The sequence below is a fragment of the Phyllostomus hastatus genome, unplaced genomic scaffold (genome assembly GCF_019186645.2).
Source record: "Phyllostomus hastatus isolate PE091 unplaced genomic scaffold, TTU_PhHast_1.1 phas_contig_948, whole genome shotgun sequence".
In the NCBI taxonomy this organism is placed as follows: Eukaryota; Metazoa; Chordata; class Mammalia; order Chiroptera; family Phyllostomidae; genus Phyllostomus; species Phyllostomus hastatus.
The window spans coordinates 10,684,416-10,705,833 of NW_025333993.1; the positions used below are offsets into that span (position 1 = coordinate 10,684,416).

A 21,418-nucleotide genomic window follows, 5' to 3' on the forward strand; every position below is an offset into this window, starting at 1 on the left:
GCCTGTGGCCCCAGAGGAAACCCCCGCACCAGGGCGCCTGCCTCCCTCTGCAGGAACGGTCCCTCTCGCCTCCTTCCATCACCGCCACGGTCACCGCGGGAGGCCTGGCCCGAGAGCGAGCTGTGACTCCGACCCAGCTGTCCCCAGCGACCTTCCCGGCTGTCTGGGTCCTTAGACCTTTAATGTCCAGGCCGGGCCCCGTGAGGGAGGGAGGGAGACGGGCGGCCTCCCTTCCTGTGTCACCTGCCGTCCTGACACCCGGTGAGCGGCTGGGACGGACCCTCCCCTCCGCCCCCCGCCCCTCTTCCTCGGGCCCAGCTGGGAACCTCTGTCCTCCCAGATGTGCCCGGTCCCCGAGACCGGTCACACTCAGACCCACCCTCGAAGGGCAGCCCCGCGGCTGCTGGGCGGCATCCCCCCCCCCCCGCCCCGCGCCTCCTTCCCGCTCAAGGTGGGGGCAGGCGCACACTGCCCTGGGCGATGGACGGCTGGGAGTGCAGTGACGGAAGAACACACCTTCATTCGGTTCTAGAATATTCTCTCAGTGCATGGATGGGGAAACGCAGGGTTTGCAATGGGAGGAGGCAGGCCGGCCGCCAGCCCACGGGGCCGGGCTCTGAAAAGGGGGGGGGGGTGGCTCTGCCCGCTCGCGCATCCCCAGAGGAGGGGGTGTGGGGGGGGACGGTCTGACGTACCACAGGCGGGGGCGGGGCGGAAGTCTGGGGACAGCACGCCTGGGTCCAGGCTGCGGCTCCCTGTGCAGTGAACAGTGGGTGGGCGGGTGGCCACCGCATGCCCCGGGGTGTGGGGGGGGTCTGTCCCTGCTCTGGGCCTGGAGGGGCGGGGGGGTCTCGGCCTCACTTGGGGGCACAGAGCCTCCCCTCAACGCCCCCCCAGCCGACCTGCGTGAATGGCAGCGCCCCCGCCCCGGGTGGGCTCTCTCTTGGGAACGTGCTGACACCCCAGCCCCGCGGCGACCCCCGGCGGGGGGGACGTCCGGCCACCGGACCCGGCCCTGCTCCGCGGTGGGAGCCAGCGACACAGCGCCCGCGCGGCCGCCGAAGCGGCACTTCTGCTCGGAAGTTGCCGAGTCGTGTTCGCGCGGTTTATGGTTTTCACGCTGCAATTACGGCTCCGTAATGGGCCGCGAGGCACACTTCACGCACGGCTGTAATTATAGGCCATTACAGCTCATCCTCCGCGTCTCGGCGGTTTTATGGACAATTAAATGCAGTTTCTGACAGTGCGGCTGCGGCTCTGGCGGGGCGGCGCTCCGGCAACCCGGCGGGGGGGTGGGGGGGTGGGGGGGCTCCGCCGTGTCTGAGTCTGAACCTCGTGGGGAGGGGGTCACAGACCCCAGCTGCCCGCCCCCGCGCGCCTCAGCCCCACACGCAGCCTTTTCCGCCCGTTTGTGCCGCCAGGACTCAGCAGCGGGGGCGCGCGGGGCCGCAGAAGCCCCGACAGCGCACTGTCCTCTCGGAGGGAGTCTGAGAACAGAAACACGGGGGGCGACCCCCCTTCCCTCGTGAGGGCGGTGCCGTCCTGCCGCCTGGTGCCCGGTGTTCGCTCGGGACAAGCAGCGTGTCCCCGGGCGCCCGGCCCTTCCCCCCAGCGCCGACGGTGTCCCCACGCCTTCAGTTCCTTCCCCGTCATCGAGTGGCCACCGCGCAGGGTCACCGGCCCCGCAGGTGCCTCAGCGTCCGATGAGCGCACACCTGGGGCGTGGGCTGAGCAGGCTCTGGGACAAGGTGTCGCCGACGATTGTGAACGCCCGCGTGTCAGGAGAGCTGAGGCCGCGGCCCAGGACCTGGGAGTGTGGTAAAGGGATCTCACTGGGTTCCTCGAAGAACCACTTTAACTGCGTGAAAACGAAGTGCATCGGCAAATGCCGAGTTTCCTCCTTGAAGGGACTTTGAGAAAACCCGAGGGACACCCGGCTGAGAAGACACTCGCGCCCACGGAGCGAGAGCGTGGGAAGCCCTCACCTGGGCCGGCGGCCCCTCGCTCGGACCCTCCGAGGGGACTCGGAGCCCGTCGGCTGCTCCCCTCCAATGTCCCCAGGCCACGGGGAAAGGGTTGGCCTGGCCGACGAGGGCCGAGGGCTCCCACGTCCCCGCTGAGGAACCGCAGCCTCACGTGCACACGGCTGTGTCCTTGGCAAGAAGTCGGCACCGCCCCCCACCCTCCCCCCACGTGCGGCTGGGGGTCCGGCTGCGGCGACGGGTTGCCCAGGCTCTGCGTGACTCAGCCCCCCCCCCCCGGGAGCCCAGCGTGGGCGCAGCCCACCCACACACACATGCTCAGGGCTTGCCCTGAAGCCGAGGGCGAGGCCCCCAGCCCCCAGCCCCCCGCCCTCAGCGGAGGAAGGAGCGCGTCTCCCGGGAGGCGGCTGTGTGATGGACGGACCTCAGACCTCAGACGCCTGCCCTCCCTCTGCCTGCACCCCCGCCAGGTGCCAGCGCCACAGGCGTTTCTCACGGACAATTAGTGCAATTGTGATTTTCCACACCATAAACACGCACGCGCTGCAAAATTCTGGGCCTGGCAACACCACTTCGACCGATCTTGTGCCGAAGGAAAAAGCCCGTTAACGGCCCGGCCGTCAGCCCCGACTGGCAGCTGCAGCTTCCCTCGTGGGGGAGCTGCCGCCTGCCCCTCAGGTCCCCAAGTGAGTCCCAGGAAAACCGCTGACGAGCGTCCCTGCTGGAGCGGGCACGGCCCCTCAGACCGACGCGCTGGGCCCCGCTGGACCGCTGCACTCGCTGGTTATGTCCGCTCACGGTGGCAGGTGCGGAGACAGGTGGCCTGTGGGCCCAGCTGCCACTCTGATGGCTCGAGTGTCCATGACGGCGGAACTCCGAGGCCAGCACCGAGAAGGAAAGGGCAGCGTCCTTGCCGGGGGTCGTCCGCAGACGCTCCACAAGGCGTAGGGAGGGTAAAACTGCACGGCAGTCAGGAAGGGGGGCGCGGGGAGGGGTGGGAGTGCCAGGAGCACAGCCCCCCGCTCGCTCTGTGTCGCCGGAACACCGACGCCGGCCAGCCCCGGGGTCCGTGCATGCTGGCCAGGGTGGGCTGCGGGCTCGCACAGCGCTGGACGCCCACCTCCAACAGAGTGTCCACTTCTCTGACCAGAACCCGCCGGGGGTGGGGGGGGCATTAAAGCTGAGGTCGGATCTCTCTGCTTCTCCCTGGCAGGGCCTGGGAAGCTGTTTACCTGCGCTGGGGTCTTCATAGCTTTCCTTCCACACACCCCTGATCTTTATCTTCTCAGAAATCTGAGAAGTTGTTCTGAAACTGCTGATGAGGGAAAGAAAAGCCAATGGCTTGCCACGTTCGTAAAACACCATGAAAAATTAAATCACGTTTTTCTTGAAAAGCAAAGACTACTAATAAACTTGATGGTGAAGATTCTCTACTCGGCCCCTCCTTAAAGAGCACGGAGTTCCCTCAGCGGGTAACTCAACCTGTTCGCTGGAGAATGCAGAGGCATCCGCAAATTTCACCACGAAAGGAATGAACAGAATTTATTTTTCCATTTAAAGTGGGAAATATCCAAATTGTGCATTTTCCCACGGAAACGAGTAAAAATGCCTTCTTACCAAGTGACTGATGTTATGTGAGGAAAGTCTGAGGTTGAGACAGATACGAAGAACACACTGAACATCACCCACAGTCCGATTTCCCGAAATGGACTGCCGCTACCGGCATTTCATCGACCACAGGTCTGCACGTCCACCCGCCGCAGGCCCTGGACGGGAGCAGGCAGCTGCTGCCCTGCGGTGCCCGCGGGCGGGAATTCCAGCGACGGCCCTGGAGGCCTCGTGGCACTTGGGAAGCAGCGATCTCCCGTGGAGACACCCCCGAGCCCAGCAGGAAGTCCCAGCAGCGGGGGCGGGGCCCACTGCCCGGGGGCCCGGCTGCGGGTGGCACGACCTTCTCACCCTCGGAAGCACCCCAAGTCCCATGCCCACCGGCTGTCCGGGAGTTCTTGGGGGCTTCAGTCTAGTCTGCGGTGCGCTCCCTAGCCTCAGCTGCTCACGTGTTCCGGGGGGCTCTGTCACCTTGAAATGACCGCGCCCCGGGCGGTGCCTGACGCGGCGGAGCTGCACCCCCACAGCTCGCAGCCTCGCTCGGGGACGAGGGGCGGGGCTCTCTGCATCAGAGGGAGGCTCGGTGCCGTCCTGACATGGACGCGAACAGCAGGACGGGATGGCTTGACCTCAGAGAAGCCAAGTGTCACACAGGGAGGAAAACAGCACAGCAGTTCGCTGAGAAACGTGGACACGCGGTTTCAGAAGCAAAACCCACATTTGCATCGGATGACCTAGCAGTTATGGTCAACGGAGCTCGGCGTTGACAGGCCACGGTGCAGAGTCCATCTGCCACCTGGGTAAACAATTCTATCTTCTGCCCCTTTTACAAGGAGGAAAGCATGACCCGAAGACTCCAGTCAGAAACCAGAGGGTCGGAACTGCAGTGCGGTCCGCAGCACCTCGGGTGTCTTTCCCAGTTGAAAACAGTTTTTAAATGAAGGGGGAACTCGGAGATGACCTCCTAATGTAATCAGCTTTTAACCTGCGTCCCCGCAGTCGGCTCTGGGCTGCCGAAATCTGTCAGCAGGTCAAGATCAACAATCTTCTTCTCCGGAAGGAGGGGAAGGGGCAAATGGCTCGGAAGTCCTGAAACGTGCGCGAGCCATGCCGGCACGCCGTGGAGCCCCCGTAGAGTCAGCGGCCCGGGGACGGACCTGAGGCCCCGAGTCATCCGGCCTCTCGGCGTCACTTGCTCAGCAGCGACGCCAACAGCGGCCCGGTTCCTGCCTGTCAATCAATTCTGAGCGCACATTTCCCGGGAGACACGTTTGCGTTGTCGCTTTTCTCGTCGGGCGTCCCTGTCTTAGACCCCCGTGAGCATGTGCTTGTAGATTTTACTCACGTGCCTTAATTCTGTGCCTGGGGGTGGGGGACAGTGCATAAATAATCCGTGAAAATGAGCGTTTTGTGCCGTCCGGGCCCAGTCCCAGTGCAGACTCTGCTGTGTCCCAGCCACGCAGTGGGCGTCTATGCAACGTCTCTGAGCCTCAGTGCGCTCCCCGAGAAAGCAGGGGTGAGAGCGTCGGCCCCACGAGGCAATGAACCGGGGGGATCGCAGGGCAGTGAAATGGAGAGAAAACACCTCGCAGGGTGAAAGAGCTTTGGCGGGGCGGCAGAGGACCGGCAGGGCGGGGAGGAGGAGGCTGGTGAGCTGAGTCCACTCCATTCATAGTTGAAATGCTTTGTTCATCGTTGCTTCTTTGCATTATTAGATATTTTTAGGTTGAGAATTAGATTGTCTTGATTAGCAGTTTTGGCCCCCCCCCCAAACATACCTGGGAGGCAAACACGTGGATGGCTCGCCCTGGTCCCCACCCCGGCTCCCGGGTCTTGCGACGCCCTCTCTGGGCCCAACTCGTCGGAGGGTGCGGCCCCTTCCCCCTGAGCTGACCCCCACCAACTGCCACAGGCGAGCCCCCCGGGCTGTGAAACCACGGAGCGCAGCCTGAACTCGGAGGAGGAGAGCTGTGGTCTGACCCCGCGCCTGCGCCCCGGGCTCGCGGACCCCTAAGCTCGGCTGAGCTACCGGCCACGAGAAGGGGCCCTTCCCACACCCCGGGCAGGTGTTCCTCCGCCCGTTTCAGAATCCACCCAGCGGCCCCTTACAGCTCACTGTCTCTTGCTCTGTGACGAGCTGAGTCTGAATTCTAGCCCCAATAACAAAACACCCCATTCGGTCCTCGGAGAAGATTAGGCCCCGGAAGAAATGCTTCCGGAACCCTCGCGGCCACTCCGCGTTGCCCTGGCTGATTGCCGCCGTCTGGTGCTGTCGGCCCCGCCCACCCCGTGAGCTGCGGACCCGGGGGACAGAGGTTTATTCGTGAGGAAGCTCGGTGGGGTTGGAGCCAGATGCGCGTGCAGGGAGAGGCGGCCCCTCATCTGCATGTCACGCAAGCTGATGAGCTAGCTGCACCGGGTTTGGGGTCTGCGACCAGCCAGCCTGTAAGGCCTTAAATTTTTTGATTTTTTTTAAGAGAGGGGCAGGGAGGGAGAAAGAGAGGGACATCAGTGTGTGGTTGCCTCTCACGCGCCCCCTACTGGGCACCTGACTGGGAATCGAACCAGCGATCCTTTGTTTCGCAGGCCCGCACTCAATCCACTGCGCCACGCCAGCCGGGCGCTGTGGGCCTTTTGTTTGAACGCTTTCTATTCTTCTTTTAATGAGACTGACGCTTCTCACGCATCTCTTTTGCTTCTGCAGGGGGGATCTTTGAAACTGTGGAAAACGAGCCTGTTAACGTGGAAGAGCTGGCGTTCAAGTTCGCGGTCACCAGCATTAACAGGAACCGGACCCTGATGCCCAACACCACGCTGACCTACGACATCCAGAGGGTCAACCTGTTCGACAGTTTCGAGGCCTCGCGGAGAGGTAACCGTGGCCGCAATTCCCACGGCTTCTCTGGGGGCCGCGTCTGCTCCGCGGGTCGCCTGCCCTCGCGCGACTGGGCCCAGGGAGCCTGAGCCCTGTCCCCCTGGGGGGTGGTGCTGGCTGTCCAGGGCCCTCCCTGCCCCGCCCCCGTCCTGAGGCCCCGCCCCCAGACCGTGGCCCCGCCCCGCCCGCCCTGTGGCCCCGCCCCCACGCCGTGGCCCCGCCCCCACGCCGTGGCCCCGCCCCGCCCCTCTGCCAGTCACTGCAGGGCTGTGCAGGGCAAACCCCTGGCTGGACCTGCGGTCCCTCCCGAGGCTGAGACGCCGCCGTGAAACGGGGCAGAGCCATCAAATAAAACTCCGCGCCCGGTCGCCTCCACGGAGCGCGGGGAAACGCCCGCGACGCACCTCGGTCACCGCCGAAGTCCAACAGCGGCCCCTCCGGGTTCGCCTTCCCGACTCCTCCTCCTGGCCCCCGTGCGCGAGCCCGTGGGGGGAGGCCGGCTGCAGACCCCGGTCGACACGCCAGAAAGTGACGGCGTCCGTGTCGACCCACGCGTCAGTACAGAAGTGAGAGCGGGAGAACACAGACGTGGGGCCGCACGACACAAACACACACACACACACACACACACACACGAACGGGGTGCTTGGGTCAGAGGCCAGGGCGCGCTCTGCGGGCGCCCAGCGCGGAGACCCGCGAGCCGCGGTGAAAGTGCGTGGGTCGGAATCGGAATTAAATGTAAAAGGATTAAACCCGGAGATCAGTCCCTGCGGGCGGCCCTCCTGGCTCCGAACGGGAAGGTCCCTGAAGAGTGGCCTTCGGGGCCCGGCACAGATAACGCCCCTGACTCGTCCCAAACTCGCTCGTCACAAACCCCGCGCCCGCGGTTCTGTGACGCAACAGCGCCGCGCCCAAGCACGCCGCGTGGCGACTCGGGAGACGCTGGAGTTAAAACTACAAGTTGCCACCGCTGTCCGCGCCGGCAGGCGCTCCGTCGCGGGGCCTGCGCCCTCAGACGCCGTGGGTGGGGGGGGGCGACACCCCCACGCTCGGTGCCTCCCGCCAGAGCGCACGGACTCCGGGCCGGATCTGCTCCGAGTGGAGGCGGAGGCTGCTCCCGCCCGGAGCGGGCGGCTCTTTGTCTCGGAGAAACAAAAGCACCCAAACAAACCGGCTGCGGCGACGGCCAAGTTCGGGCTGACTTCGCAGCGGCTGAACACTGGTTGTTTCCACCTAGAACTAACCCAGCTGCATGTGCCCCCCGCCCCCGCCCCGCGCTCTCCCCAGAGTCTCCGTGGTCTTGACAAAGAAAACATGGAACTCGCTTCCCAGGAGCAAAGACGAAGAGAAACAGTGCAAGGACTTCCTTCTCTCCGCCGCGTGACCTTAGTAATAGGAGCGTTTTGTTTTAAAGAAGGAGCTGCCTGCACTGTTGGTGCGCCAAAGAGTTCGTTACGTTTTTTCCACACGATGGCCCCGGTGGTGCTTAATTGTCTGTAACTTCATTTCAGGCAATTTTGTTAGACTGTATTGTGACAGCTGTCATTTAAAGAATGACGTTTCAGCGTGCCTTTAAAGAAAAGCTGTCAAAATGGGTGAATTTTTGTGCAGCCATTTTAATACTGAAGCTGGAAGAAGATACACAACATTTTTGGCATACCATGCTTTATTATTTCAAGAAAGGTAAAAACGCAACTGAAATGCAAAAAAAATGTTTTGTTCAGTGTGTGGGGAAGGTGCTGTGACTGATCGAATGTGTCTAAAGTGGTTTGTGGAGTTTCTTGGTACTATTGACATTTTGGCCAAGTAATTCCTTGCCGCGGGGCTGCCTTGGGCATTGGGAGATGTTTCGCAGCCTCCCGGCCTCTGCCCTGCAGTAGAAGCCAGCAGCGGGAGACACAGCCAACACACTCAAAATATCCAGATCACAAGCTATTGGTGAAAAATAAAAAATGTGTCTTTTATTTTATGCAGAAAATGTGATGGGCTTTTGGCCAATCCTATATATGGAACACGGTTGTCTCTAAACACACAATAAAACTTTATACATTATATTTAAATGGCATTTTCAAGTTTTCAAGGCATCCTCACACAAATTGTCTCCAGGGGTCAAATCTCCCTCCCTCCCTCCCTCTGACTCTGTCTTCCTCTTACACACACACACACGCACGCACACACACACACACGCATCGCTGAGTAAATACCTCAGGGAGCCAACCACACTTCAGCCACACAAAATTGACAGCTCTCTTTGTGATCTGAAGCACCTGCCAGTGCTTGTAAATTAAACGCCCCCAAAGCTGCTTAAAACCAGTGGTTTGCTGGCACGGGGAGCTCGGGAGGGTTGGCTGAGTCTGAGCTGAACACCAGCAGGAGTCTCAGTCCGTCGCCCACGCCGCACAAAACAGCCATCTGCAGACTCTCGCCCTCACCCACGGAAACGGCTCCAGGACACACGCTGCCACGGCGGACAAGGGGAAGTTCCAGCCAGTGCTGAGCGCACAGGTTACGGCCTCCTAGCCCCGGGCTGCGAGTCTCCCCTCGAAGGGCTGTCCTGGCTGCCCCGTAGGCACCTGGGGACGGCTCTCCAAGCTGTCCTTGCCGGCTTTTCCCTCTAAATCAACTTAGACGATCCTGACTAAGCACTGTAGCTTTTCAACTTACTTTCCTTTGTAGAAAGACATCTTCATAAATATTAACACAACTTCACGTATAAATTTTTTGCATAATTTGATTCAAATATTCAGTTATCTCTCAGCAGTTTCAAATTCCTTTAAACTAGCGTTAAAGTATACGTTTGAAATGCTTTTAAGTCCCTGTTAGATGCCAGCCCAAACTCACATCAGCATGCAACGCAAAGGCAGTGCTTGCGGTGGTTGTGGACGATAACCGCTCCTGACCCTCGTGGAAGGGGATGCAATCGATTTGTCTCGAGTGACCGAAAAGTATCGACACCCTTTCGCTACAGCTGGGCATGGGCTCCACGTAAACTCTGAGACGCTCGGGAGAACCACGGTAGCTGCCGTGACAAGATTTCGAGCGGCCAGCGCTCGGGAGCAGCGGGGATGTTCTGTGTCTCGGGAGCAGCGAGACAAGCCGCTCCGAGGTGCCCTGGGCTGCCCGGACCCCCGAGATGCTCCCCGGGAGTTCGTGACGGCCGCGGGAGGCGCGCTCCTGGGTTCCGACGAGAGTGAGGAAAGCAGTGCGTCTGTGCGATGACTCCATTTGTTTTTGGAAATTGGAACACCAAAAAAAAAATTAGCCCAAGATGGAATAACACGGACTTTTATTCTCACGCTTCTAAATATTCTAAATTTTCTCCCTAAGTGTACATAATCTTACTCTGAGAAAAATGCATGGATGCTGAACTAATTTCCTCACACACGTTGACTCTGTTTTGTTAGCTGTTACACCCGCTGGGACCCAGCGGGGTCAGGGCAACCGCGGCCCTCCCAGCCCCCTCCGCCCCCCCACCCCCCAGGCTGGGACATCAGGGACCCGACCGGGTCTCCTGACCCCCTGTCTGCCAGGCAGTTCCTCGTTCTGTGGCCAGGCGGCGTCAGGGCCACTCCATGGTCCTCGCGGCTCTTCCCACAGGAGCGGCAGCAGCCTGCAGGGCCCCGCCCCCCGGGACTCCCTGGGACCCCCGGCCTCAGCCCCGCCTCTCCCCACGGCACCTCTGCCCGCCCCCGGAGCCACCCGCCAGCACTGCACTTAGTCCCCACGGACTGCAGGGACGCCCGCGGACTGGCGCATCCCTCCACGGCCCAGGAGGTGTCTGTGACGGGTCCCACTTTCCATCCTCCGCTCTCAGCCCCTCGAGGGTCTGGATGCCGGACTGAGAGCGCAGGTGCGGGGTCTTGGGAGGAAAAGGAAAGGGGGAATTCACGGGTCTTTCTCTCTCTCTCTGTCTTCCCCTCCTGTGCCCCCTCCCCCATCCCACCCGCCTCGGGACGCAGCCTGCGACCAGCTGGCCCTGGGCGTCGCCGCGCTCCTGGGCCCCGCGCACAGCTCCTCGGCCAGCGCCGTGCAGTCCGTGTGCAACGCGCTGCAGGTGCCACACGTGCACACCCGCTGGCGCCCCCCGGCGGCCGACGGCCGGGACCCCTTCCACGTCAACCTGCACCCGGACGCCGCGGCCATCAGCCGGGCGGTGCTGGACCTGGTCCTCTACTTCGGCTGGAGGGCCGTGACGCTGGTCTACGAGGACAGCGCAGGTACGCTCGCCGGGCGCCGCCTGGGCCCGGAGCCCGGGGCGCGCGCGTCGCATCCCCTTGCCGCGCGGAGGGCTCCGGAGGCTGGTGGGGTCTCCCGATCCAGGGGCACCCCATCCGGCTCTTTCCAGGTCCGTCTGGGGCGTGGGTTTTCCACCAACCATTTTAGGAGGATTTTTTGGGGGGTCTCCCGATCCAGGGGCACCCCATCCGGCTCATTCCAGGTCCGTCTGGGGCGTGGGTTTTCCACCAACCATTTTAGGAGGATTTTTTGGGGGGTCTCCCGATCAGGGGCACCCCATCCGGCTCATTCCAGGTCCGTCTGGGGCGTGGGTTTTCCACCAACCATTTTAGGAGGATTTTTTGGAGAAATGTCGCCTTTTTGATGTATATTGTTAGTTAGGCAGAACGTTAAAGACCTCACTGCGTATCCAACTCGACCGACTTGGGGCCTGGACGCCACCCCTTCACTGGAGCAGAGCACGCTGGGAAACGACCAGAGGAGGTTTCTGACTTGACCGCTGGCTGCACCCGTGTGTCTGGAAGTTTCTAAGGCAGGGGGTGTGCAGGCTTTCGGCATCTCGCTCGGGGCCACACGGGAAGAAGAGTTGTCCTGGCCCACACTTCACATACGCTGCGACTGGTAATCACGCACATGAAGTCTCATCACGTTTTAAGTAAATTTACGATTTTGCGTCGGGCTGCATTCACGGCCACATTCCTGGCCCGCATTCAGCCGTGGGGCCGCAGGTCGGACCCCCCGACAGAGGGCGTGTGGATGAAGCTGACCGCCTGGCGGGAAGGGCGGCGTGGCCCGTCTTTGGGTGATGAGCCCCTCACAAAGCCTTCCTTGTTGCACCTGCTCACCTGGGGGTGCGGACAGGGTGGCTCCGGCACCTGCTCCCCGCGGACGCTTTTCCGACCCTGCCCACCTGACCTTTCCTTAAGGGCACCTTCCCGCCTGCCGCCTGGGCACAGGCCGGGGGTGGTGGGAGTCCAGCCCCCCGCATTCAGGGCAAGCCTGGCTGGCGGCTCTCCATCGTCCACACAGCCAGGTGCAGGCCCCTCCTCCTCAGCGCCGCTCCCCGGCTCAGGCTCTCGCCCTGGCGCGAACGAAGCCCCATCACCCCCACCCCGAGTTTGGGGGGGGGGTCCCGACTTTGGGTGCCTCTCCCCGCTTCTCCATGGCAGCCCTCAAACCCACTGTAGGGCCGGTGGTCACTGCCAATGCCGCCCCGTATCACACGTCAATTGTCTGTTCACGTGCCTGCGAGGCTAGGGATTCCTGAAACGGAGGGCTCGCCACAGTTATTTCTGTAACCCGACACCTAACTCAGCCCGGCCAGGGCTCAATGGGGCGTGGAAGGGCTCCCACTGCAGCCGACCCTGCGGCAACACGGGTTTGAAGCATTCCAGTCACGTCCGATTTTCTGCAATAAACACGCAGTCGGCGTCCACAGGCTGGGCTTTGCCGCCGCGGACCCAGCCAAGGGCGGGTCGCCAACAGCCCTGGGAGCGGCGGGTGCGCAGGGCCGAGGAGCGCGCTGTCCGCGTCCATTCACGCAGGGGCGGGAGCCGCCGCAGGTCGGGGCGCTCCCGGGCCCTGGAACGGTCCCCGCGGACCCCGAGGACGGCTGCACTTACTTCCCGAGTATTTTTCTCCAAGACTTGAAATGAGCTCCGTTCTTTGACATACGCACTTGGTAGTAAGAGTAAGAAAATGGTCAGTGACAATGAATGAAGCAAAGCGCATGAGACTTTTCAATAGCCCGTCTCTCCGCCTCTGTCGCGCGCCCGCACCGCCTCTTCCCCCCGCGGAGGAGCCTCCCTCCGGCACTAACTCCGCCCCATTTCCGACTGGCGGAACAGAGAGGCCCTTCTGGCCAGAAACACGCACTTGCGTGTTTTCTCACGCATCGTCTCATTTCAGGAAGAAGGGCAGGTAACTGATGTGTAACTTGTGATTATATTAAAAGCAGCCCCCCGGGAAGGATAAGCCCCCGGCAATCGTATTTGGGAAGCGTCGCCTGCCCGCCCGCGGTGAGCCAAGGAGGTGCTGCCGGAGGAGCGCGGCGCGCAGATGCGCCCCCGAGGACGCGGCGTCGTGCACGCCAGACCCCGCGCGCCCGCCCTGCGAACAGAGGGCGCGTGAGCCAGGGAGGCCGCGGTTCCGCACCCCGCGGTGGGCACCGCAGGGTCACCCTCCCTCACGGCCGCGCCTCCTCCACACAGCGGGGCCACCCGAGAGAGGGGCACAGACCGGTGGACTGCGACGGGACTCCTGGGTTTCACTCGGCCAGCAGTGCGACGCTGGTGCGGGCACAGCCGCTGAGGAGTTCGGGTTGTCAGCAGGGCGGGCTTCCGGAGGCCTGGCCCTCGGCGCGGCCGGGGCGGAGCCGCTGCTGACCCAGCTGCGCCGCGCTGGAGAAGCTGTTCAGAAGGTAACCGTTACCTCTCCTTCACGCCGAGGCGACCGTGAGCGATGAGGAGCGGCAAAACGCAAACAGAAGGGACGCCCCCCCCCGTTTTTGTCCCCCGTGAACCGAAGGAGCCTGCGAGTTGTGGATTCTGCAGCCTCTGCTGACGGCGGCGCCCACAGGCCTTTCTGAGCACATGTTGCTCCGGGAACAACAGGGTGCGCCTGCTGTTCTGCCCCCCCCCCCGGGTCCGCAGCCACCCCCCAGCCTGCGGGTCCCGTGCCCCGAGGCCGTCTCCCCTGCGGGCGGGCAGACAGACAGACAGACAGGACTCCACGGGCCCAGGCCGAGGGATGCCCGGACCTACCGCTGGGCAGCCCGGCAGACCGCCCGCCCCCACCAGGAAGCCGGATTGGGCGGGTCCGCCCTTCTCTGCACCCGCGTCCTGGGCACCGCCCCCCCCATGTTTTCCTGTAAAAACACACGAGTGAGGTGAGGAAACGCTCCCAACTTCCAATGCCATCGGCGCGCGTGTGCGTCCTATCGTCCTCGCCACGGGAACACGCCCTCCGAGGTTGACGCCCCGTCTGCAGGACACGAAATGCACTTTCACCGCGTTTCTGCCATTCCACGGAAAGGCCGAGTAGCTCCCTGGGGTCACGGTCAGGTGAAATAAAACGTGTAGGTGACGGCAGGGCAGGAGGAGGCAGGAGGCTCAGGAAGGAGACAGCGCACCTGCCGGCACAGAGGAAGAGGGGTCCCTGCCCCCCACAGCCCCGTGGCAGCGGACTTACACCCGCTCCGGCACAGGCTCCGCTTGCGGGGGTCAGAGCCCCGACCTGCGGCTCCGCGGCCCCTGCGAACGCCCCGGGGCCTCAGGGAGCTCCGCCATGGGGTGAGCCCTGGGGTTCTCATCTGCGGCGCCGAGGGGACAGTGCCCGCTCCACCGGGCGGCCACGGGACTGACCGAGGGGCCCGCTCACGTTCTCGGCTCTCTTCCGCCTTCCGCAGGGTCGGCGGCTCCGGACAGGCGAGCCTGGGAGAGGCCCGCGGCTGGTCATCCGGCCGCCACGCTGACTGGCGTGAGGAGAGGCAGGCGCCCGGGGGGCTGTGGTGCTGACAGCGGCTATTTTACGCTAAAAAATCAAGAAGGACAGGGAGCACTGGGTCTTAACCGGTTCTCCGACCCCCTGCACGCCCCCCCCACTGGACCCTGAGGACCAGCTCACGCCCATCCCGCAGGGCACACCCACGCCTGTGCACGGCGCCGGGGGAGCCTTTCACCCGTGCGCCACCGAAACAAACAAAAAACGGTGTCTTCTGGGGAAGAAGCTGGAAACCGGAAAACGAAGGCTCCGCTCTAAACCAGGGGTGCTGGGCGCCCCCCACAGCGCCCCTGGAACTCAGGCGGAGCTGGCACTCCCTCCCCGGGCGCGCGGCCAGCCCATCTTGGGGGGCAGAGAGCGCGCGCAGGAAGAGGAGGGAGAAGCCGGTGTTCCGGGGGACGGCAGCCGCTGACCCAGCAGCTCCGGCCCGAGGGCTGCGGCGCCAAGGGTGGTCCCGCCCCGGGAGAGCCGGTGCGCCGACGCCGGGCTGCCCCACAGGGCCACGCCCGCGGCCAGGTGGACGTTCTGGGGGCTCCGCCCCCGCACACGCTTCCCTTCCCGCGGCCCCCACCCCCCGCAGGTGTTGACAGGCTCTGCTGTTCCGGCTCTTGTCGTCGCGGCCCCTAAAACGCCGTGGTCTCTGGTGTTGTTTCTGTTCTAGTTTGTTGACTTCTTTTATTTATTTGTTTATTTGTTTGCCCCTTTTTAATGTCCTCAGCCGACACACAGCGCCGTCTGTTTCAGGCCTGCCCCCCAGGGAGGGGGCGTCACCCCGGACGCTGTGCCCCCACCTGGCGCCGCACGTGGTCATCACGGTGCCGCTGACCACAGTCCGCGCCGGACTTCACGTCCGTGCCTGTTCTGTGAGGGCCCCCGAGCTGCGCTCCCCTGTCCCTTCCCCTCCCCCGGCAACCCCACCGCCCGGCGGCTGTCAGTCCGTTCTCCGTGTCTGCGAGTCTGTTTCTGTTCTGCTTGTTTGTTTTATGTTTAGATTCAAGTGTTGACAGATTCGCATTTATTGCCACTTTGTTGTTCATGTTTTTTGAAAGATTTATTTATTTATTTTTAGAGAGGGAAGGGAAGGGAGAGAGAGAGAAACTTCAATGTGCGGTTGCTGGGGGCCGTGGCCTGCAACCCAGGCATGTGCCCTGACTGGGAATCGAACCTGCGATGCTTTGGTTCCCAGACCACGCTCAGTCCACTGAGCTACGCCAGCCAGGGCTTGTTGTTCATATTTCATGTCTCTTTTCTCCTTCGAGAAGACCCCTGAACACCTCGAATGGTGCTGGTCTGGTGAGGACGAACTCCTTCGCGTTCGTCTGTTTGGGTGGGAAACCCTCTGTCCACCCTCCGGTCCTGAAGGGCAGCTTCACCGGGCAGAGCGGCCTGGGCTGGGCCCCCCACCTTCTCCTCACTGGGAATGCTCCTCGCCAGGCCCTCCCGGCCCGCACAGGTTCTGCCGAGAAACCGGCCGACAGTCTAACTTCAATCAAGATAGGATTTTCCGATTCAACAGGCAATCACGGCGGAGAGAGAACATAATGAACCACCTCTGAGTCGTTTCCGTGGCAAGACCTGGGAGGCTGCACGGAGCCGCCCAGCTAATTAGCAGGCACACGGTGGTCACAGGGACACACTTGGTGCACGGCCTGCAGAGGTGCACAGCCCCCCAAACCCTCGCTTTGGGGGAGCAGGTGCTATCTATGTCATTAAGCACCGTTGGAAACTTCAAGCACCTTTTTATTCGCACGACTTGTGAGGTCCAGACCTAACCTGCTAGGACGCGAGCTGCTGGCTGCCACCTGGAGGGGAACTTCCCTCCAAACAAGCTCAGAAGGCGCTCGGGGGAGCGGGGGAGCGGGTCACAGGTCACCCCCCCCTCCGCCGGCCGGCTCCGCGGGATCGGCCGCCGGCATGAGGAAGGAGAGAGGGGTCAGCACGGTGCCCCGTAGGTGGCAGCCCCTCGGCTCGCGTCGGGGACCACGTGCGTGTGGCCGCGAGCGGCACTAAACACACGTGCTTCGGACTCTCTTCCAGGGCTGATCCGCCTGCAAGAGCTCATCAAAGCTCCCTCCAGGCACAACATTCGGGTCCGGATCCGGCAGCTGCCGGCCGGCAGCAAGGACGCGAAGCCGCTGCTGAAGGAGATGAAGAAGGGCAGGGAGTTCCACGTGGTCTTCGACTGCTCGCACCGCCGCGCCGCCGAGGTCCTGAAGCAGGTGAGGAGCCTGGCGCGGCCGGCTCGGGACGCGGTGGGTTCCGCTCCTCCGCGCAGCCCGGGTCCCCGGCCGCCCGGCCGGGCTGGAAGATGCGGTTTTCGGGGTTCCTTCCCGGAGCCGCGGGCTCGGGGAGTGTGGGCGTCTTTGCCGAAGCCTCCTGCCACGGCGGAGGGGTCGGCGGTCCCCCGCGCGTGCGCGCACGGCGGGGCGCGGGCAGATCCGGCGGCAGAGGGGGCAGGGGAGGGGCCCGGTGCAGCGCGGTCTCTCTCTCCGTCTTCACACCTGTTGAAAGACGGCGCCAGGTGTCCGTGCGCAGAGCCTGACGCGTCCTGAGCTCAGCGTCCTGGGGAGGGGCGGGGCTTTTCTGCCGCACGTGCGGGATTCCAAGCGCAGGCGGAGGTTCCGTCCCAGCGAAGGTGCTTCTCCGTCTACCTTGTCCGGACAGCGAGGCTAGTGTGGGAGGAAGCCCTGGGCAAACTGCCTTCTGAGCTACACGGAAGATGTTAGTGATGTTAATAATAATAATAACCGCCCTGGCTGGGGTGGCTCAGTGGATTGATTGCCGGCCTGCAAACCAAAGGGTCACAGGTTCGATTCCCAGTCAGGGCACAGGCCTGGGCTGTGGGCCAGGTCCCCAGTAGGGGGCGTGCAAGCGGCAACCACACATTCTTTCTCCCTCCCTTCCTCTCTCTCTAAAAATAAAATAAATAAAAAAATTTAAAAAGTCTTTAAAAAAAAAATAACTGCCACCACAGAGTAAACCTCTGAGCACTTGAGGATACAGCCCCGTTTTCACGCTGGAGAAAGACAACTCAGAACCGGAAAAGAAGAGGAAGCGGAGACACCAGTTCTCGCCCCCCGGACGCTGCTGGGCAACGTCTGGAAACCTCTTTGTTCGCCCCTCTGGGGGCCTGGCGGCCCGCCGGCAGAGGGGGCTCGGGGTGCGGCTGCACGGGCGGCCCCCCTCAGAGCCTAGGCGGCCGAGGGCGAAGGCGCCGGGGCTCAGAAGCTCGGACAAGCACAGGGAAGCGCGGCCGGGCTGCGCGCACGGGGCCTGGCGGGGGCGTGAGCTGTGATCGTCCCTGCGGCGGCGGCAAGGCCCCCAGGGGGACACGGCCGTGACCGCACTTCCTGCGTTACCGGTCCGGTGTGCCGCGTGCTTGCGTGGGGCTGGGCGCCGCGGCCGCGAGGAGAGCGGGTGGGGTCCGCGGGGCTTCACGGGACCCCCAGGAAGCTGCCGGGACTGGACGTCCCGTCCTGCTCGCAGGGGGCCCAGGGCTCTGAGTGACCCGGTTCCACTTGCCCGGGGCCTGGTCAGCACCAGCAGAAACGCAGACGGAGACCACGCCCCGCCCCCCACAGGCGTGCCCGCCCCTCTGGGCAGCCCCGGGGGGCAGAGATGAGGGTCCCGACTCCAGCCGCCCCTCCGCCGTCTTTTCACCTGAGGAAGAAAAGGGGGGGAGGCTCCGCCCCTTCGCCCAGGGCACACCAAAGCCCCGAGGGTCCCCTGCGCCCCGTGGAACTGCCCCCACGAGCTCCCGCCCTCCTGATCTGCACGCGGTTTCCTCGGGGCAGAGGCCGGGTGCCCGCTCGAGACCCCACTCTGAACCGCCAGCCTGCGTGGGGTCTCCAGACCACGCGGCCCCCGCGCCGCACCCCAGGGACCTGCGCAGGCCCCGGTCAGAGCGGAGAAGCCGGGGAAAGGTGCACTCAGGTGGCGCTGGTGTTGGTGCCGTCACCTCTTCGGAGACCGAGGTCACCGCTGAGGCGTTTTCCCGGGGGGGGGGTCCCCTTGGCTTTCTCTCCCTGCACACTTTTCACGACTTCCCAGCATTCCCCTGGGGCTTCATCACATTTCACCACTTTGTAACGGTCCTTAAGGAAAAAACACATCAAATCCAACTTAAGGCAGATATTTGACATTTATCTAAAAGCAAAAATTGGGGGAAAGTCTGTGGTTATTCTTGGGCATGCTAATCGCTCTCAAAAAGTAATTATTTCCATTCATATCGAACAAGCACCGTGTGATGAGCATCTGAAAAGCCACTTCCCAAAAACCAGCTGGAGATTCAAGCATCGAGACTGGATCAGGCTCCGGATGCTCAGGGCTCCTGTGCAAACCAAGTGCCTTCGCCGGTCCCTGCCGTCTGAGCGCGGCCCTTCTCCCCCTGCCCACCGGCCGCAACGGCGGCCACCTCGCCGCTCTCTGCCAGGAAGCTGCTCTGTCTCCTGACCCTGCCCCCAGGTGCAGACCCCGGCTCCGGGCTCCTCTCCTCCCCAGCGCCCCCCCCCACACCCGGGCTCCTTCCGACGCAGCTCCGCCAGCACGCTGCCCCTCGCTCACCCCGCCCAGGGTCACCCCCGCTCAGGCCCTGCAGGCTCTGGCTGGTCAGAGAGGAACGTAAGGAGGAGCCCAGGGAGGGAAGGCCGTGGGTCGGAGCCTGACGGCCCAGGCCGGGGGAGGGGCGGCCAGCACAGCCGCCTGGGAACCGGCATTGTGGTTGGTTTGCCAATGCAGCCCGAGCTCAGGGGGCGGGGACCGAGGCTGCTCCTCCTGCAAAGGTCCTGGGCCGCCTGACCCGACCCAGCCCGCGTCCAGGCAGGAGCCCACGGCAGGTCCAGGAGCCCGAGGCAGGTCCGGCACCCCGTCCCGTGCCCACTTCACTGCCTCCCACTGGCCGTTGCCGCGGCCCGGGCTGTTCTCTCCGGGCGGGGCCTTGCCCGTGGTTCCCCGCGGGAGCGGGAGCAGAGGCCGGTCATTTCCCGGACCTGCCGTCTCCCTGGCGCTGCCCAAGCCCAAGGGAAACCTGTAACGAGTTCAGGACCCGCGTCGCCCGATCCCCTGCGGCCCCGCCGGCCCCTGGAGGGCAGCCGCCTCCTGTGACCCGCTGGCCAGAAGCGCGGGTGGGGCGCAGCCGAGGGGAGGGGGGAACCGACCCGCGGCCCGAGCCACGCCCTGAGCTGGGGGTCCCGCAGGCGTCTCCCGCCCCCCCCCCCGTCCTCCCCCCTTTCGGCGCTCCGCCCGCTCAGGGAGTCTCTCCTCTGTGCCTCGGTCTCCTCAAAGGGACAGCCTCCCGCTGCCCTGGAGTCCTGCGTGTGAAGAACTGTGGTGCACGTGAGCCCGCTGTTCTGCTTCTTGAGGATAAACGCGCCTCTTCCGGAGAACTGCCCGTTGCCCCCCCACCCCATCCCGCGACGGGGCTGGGAAAGCAGGTCACCGCTGCCGGTGCACCCGGAGGACTGGCCCCCGCCGGCCCTGGATGGGGAGGAGGGGTCGCGCCCCTCAGGGAGGGCGGGCGGGCCGTCCTGGAGCCGCAGGACACCGCCCGGGGGCGAGGCTGCACGGGCTCCCTCTGCCCGGCCTCCCTCTGCCCGGCCGGCCGGGCCGTCTGTTCCCGGGTCACGGGGTCGGGGCGGGCCCGCGCCCCCAGCGCTGCGGCGACAATGACATGTCGTGACTGAGCCATCAGCTTCCGTAACACGTTTCCGCAGCAGGACCGTTTGCACAATTACATCGCATTTTCTCTTTTCTTTTCTTCGCGTTAACATAAAAACAAGGCCGGGAAGAAATGTGTGTCTTCGTGCCTGGCTTCCCTCGGCGCGCATGCATGGGGGCGGCGCCCACTAGCCCAGTAACTCGGTGCCTCGGGTCCTCCCTCCGCGGAGTCGCGCCCACGGCGGCCAGCTCCGCACACGGGGCAGAGAGGTGGGTTCCCTGTCGTGCCCCCCCATCTGCCCCCCATCCTTCCCCTCTCCACACGGAGCCCCCAAGCCTGTGCCGGGGACCTGGGACCTGGGACCGGCACCCGCTGAGTCCGATCTCCGGGGTCCGTCTGATCAGCGACACACAGAACCGGCCAAAGGCCCCAGGAGCCGCCGGGAAGCGCGCACCTCGCCCGGGCCGGCCCGGCGCCAGCGGGGAGGCGCACCCGCGTTCCACGTACAGGAGAACGTTCTGTCTTCAGGGGCGGACGCAGCCACAGAGGCTCGGTCACTCCCCCGTGGCCAGGCCAGCGAGCGGCCGGCCTGCACCGGCAACGCAGCTCGGGGTTGAGGAGGCGGAGGGGAAACATCCTGTTCTGCTCCGAGGTGTCGGCTGGTCCTCAGAGGAGCCGGCCCCGGACACAAATCACTGCTAACCTTTGCAGCTCGTGAACTGTGATGTTCCACTTCACTCCCAAACACCCAGTCCTTTCGAGTCTAAATGTCCCCGAGGAAAACGCTGGCCGTCTCGGAAGCCGTAGCTGAGCAGGGAGGTGGCAGGCGCCCGGTGGAGACATTCGCTCTCTCATGCAGCACCCCCTCTGGGCCTGAGTGCAGGAGGTGGAGACGCAGGAAGTGAAAACAGCACTGGGGTCCCCGCCCCCTTAACACAGAAAGGGGCCTGAAAACCAGTCGTGAGTACAGCACCGCCCCCCCCCCGCCCCCGGGAGCCTGCCCGCCGGCGGAGGCCCCGAAGCTGATCCCTGAGCAGTGGCCACCGGGCCGAGAGCCTCGGCACAGTGGGGAGGCCCGCGAGCAAATCCTGCGTCCCCCGACACGGCAGACCCGCCACCGTTCACGGACGCCCGCTCTGCGCCGGGCTGAGCCGGGCACCCGACCGGGATGACGCTTTCTCATCTTCTCGCACCTGCCGGTGCAGGGGAGGAGCACGAAGACCCGGGGCCGCACAGGCTCAGTTCCGAGCAGATTCCAGCCCGCCTGCGACCCTCGCCTCTCAGACCCCCCACCCCCCCCGTGCTCTCCCCCGCGGAGCGGCCCCGGGTGCCCACGCACGCCGGTGGTCCGAGCCCCCTCGCTGGTCCGGACGCACAGGACTCACGCCCGGCCTCAGGCTCAGGAGGCCCCAAGTACGTGGGGGGATGACCACGCAGGCCGCTCTTACTCAGCGCTCCCAGGGCCTCTGGGAGCCTGAGCCAGCTCACTGGTGACGAGCTCATTACTCTGGGTAAATCCTGGCAACATCATAATGATGAATCTCTCCTAATAGTAACGGG

The 21,418-nt window shown here is 64.0% G+C and overlaps 1 protein-coding gene across 1 annotated transcript in view; it reads left to right on the forward strand.

Moving 5' to 3' along the window:
* GRIK1 (glutamate ionotropic receptor kainate type subunit 1) overlaps positions 1 to 21,418 on the forward strand; it is a 185,601-nt gene that overhangs the window by 94,375 nt on the left and 69,808 nt on the right. The window contains exons 2-4 of the mRNA XM_045852535.1: positions 6,295 to 6,462; positions 10,425 to 10,682; positions 16,240 to 16,421. Coding sequence (XP_045708491.1) covers positions 6,295 to 6,462; positions 10,425 to 10,682; positions 16,240 to 16,421 — 608 coding nt within the window. The remainder of the gene's footprint in view (positions 1 to 6,294; positions 6,463 to 10,424; positions 10,683 to 16,239; positions 16,422 to 21,418) is intronic.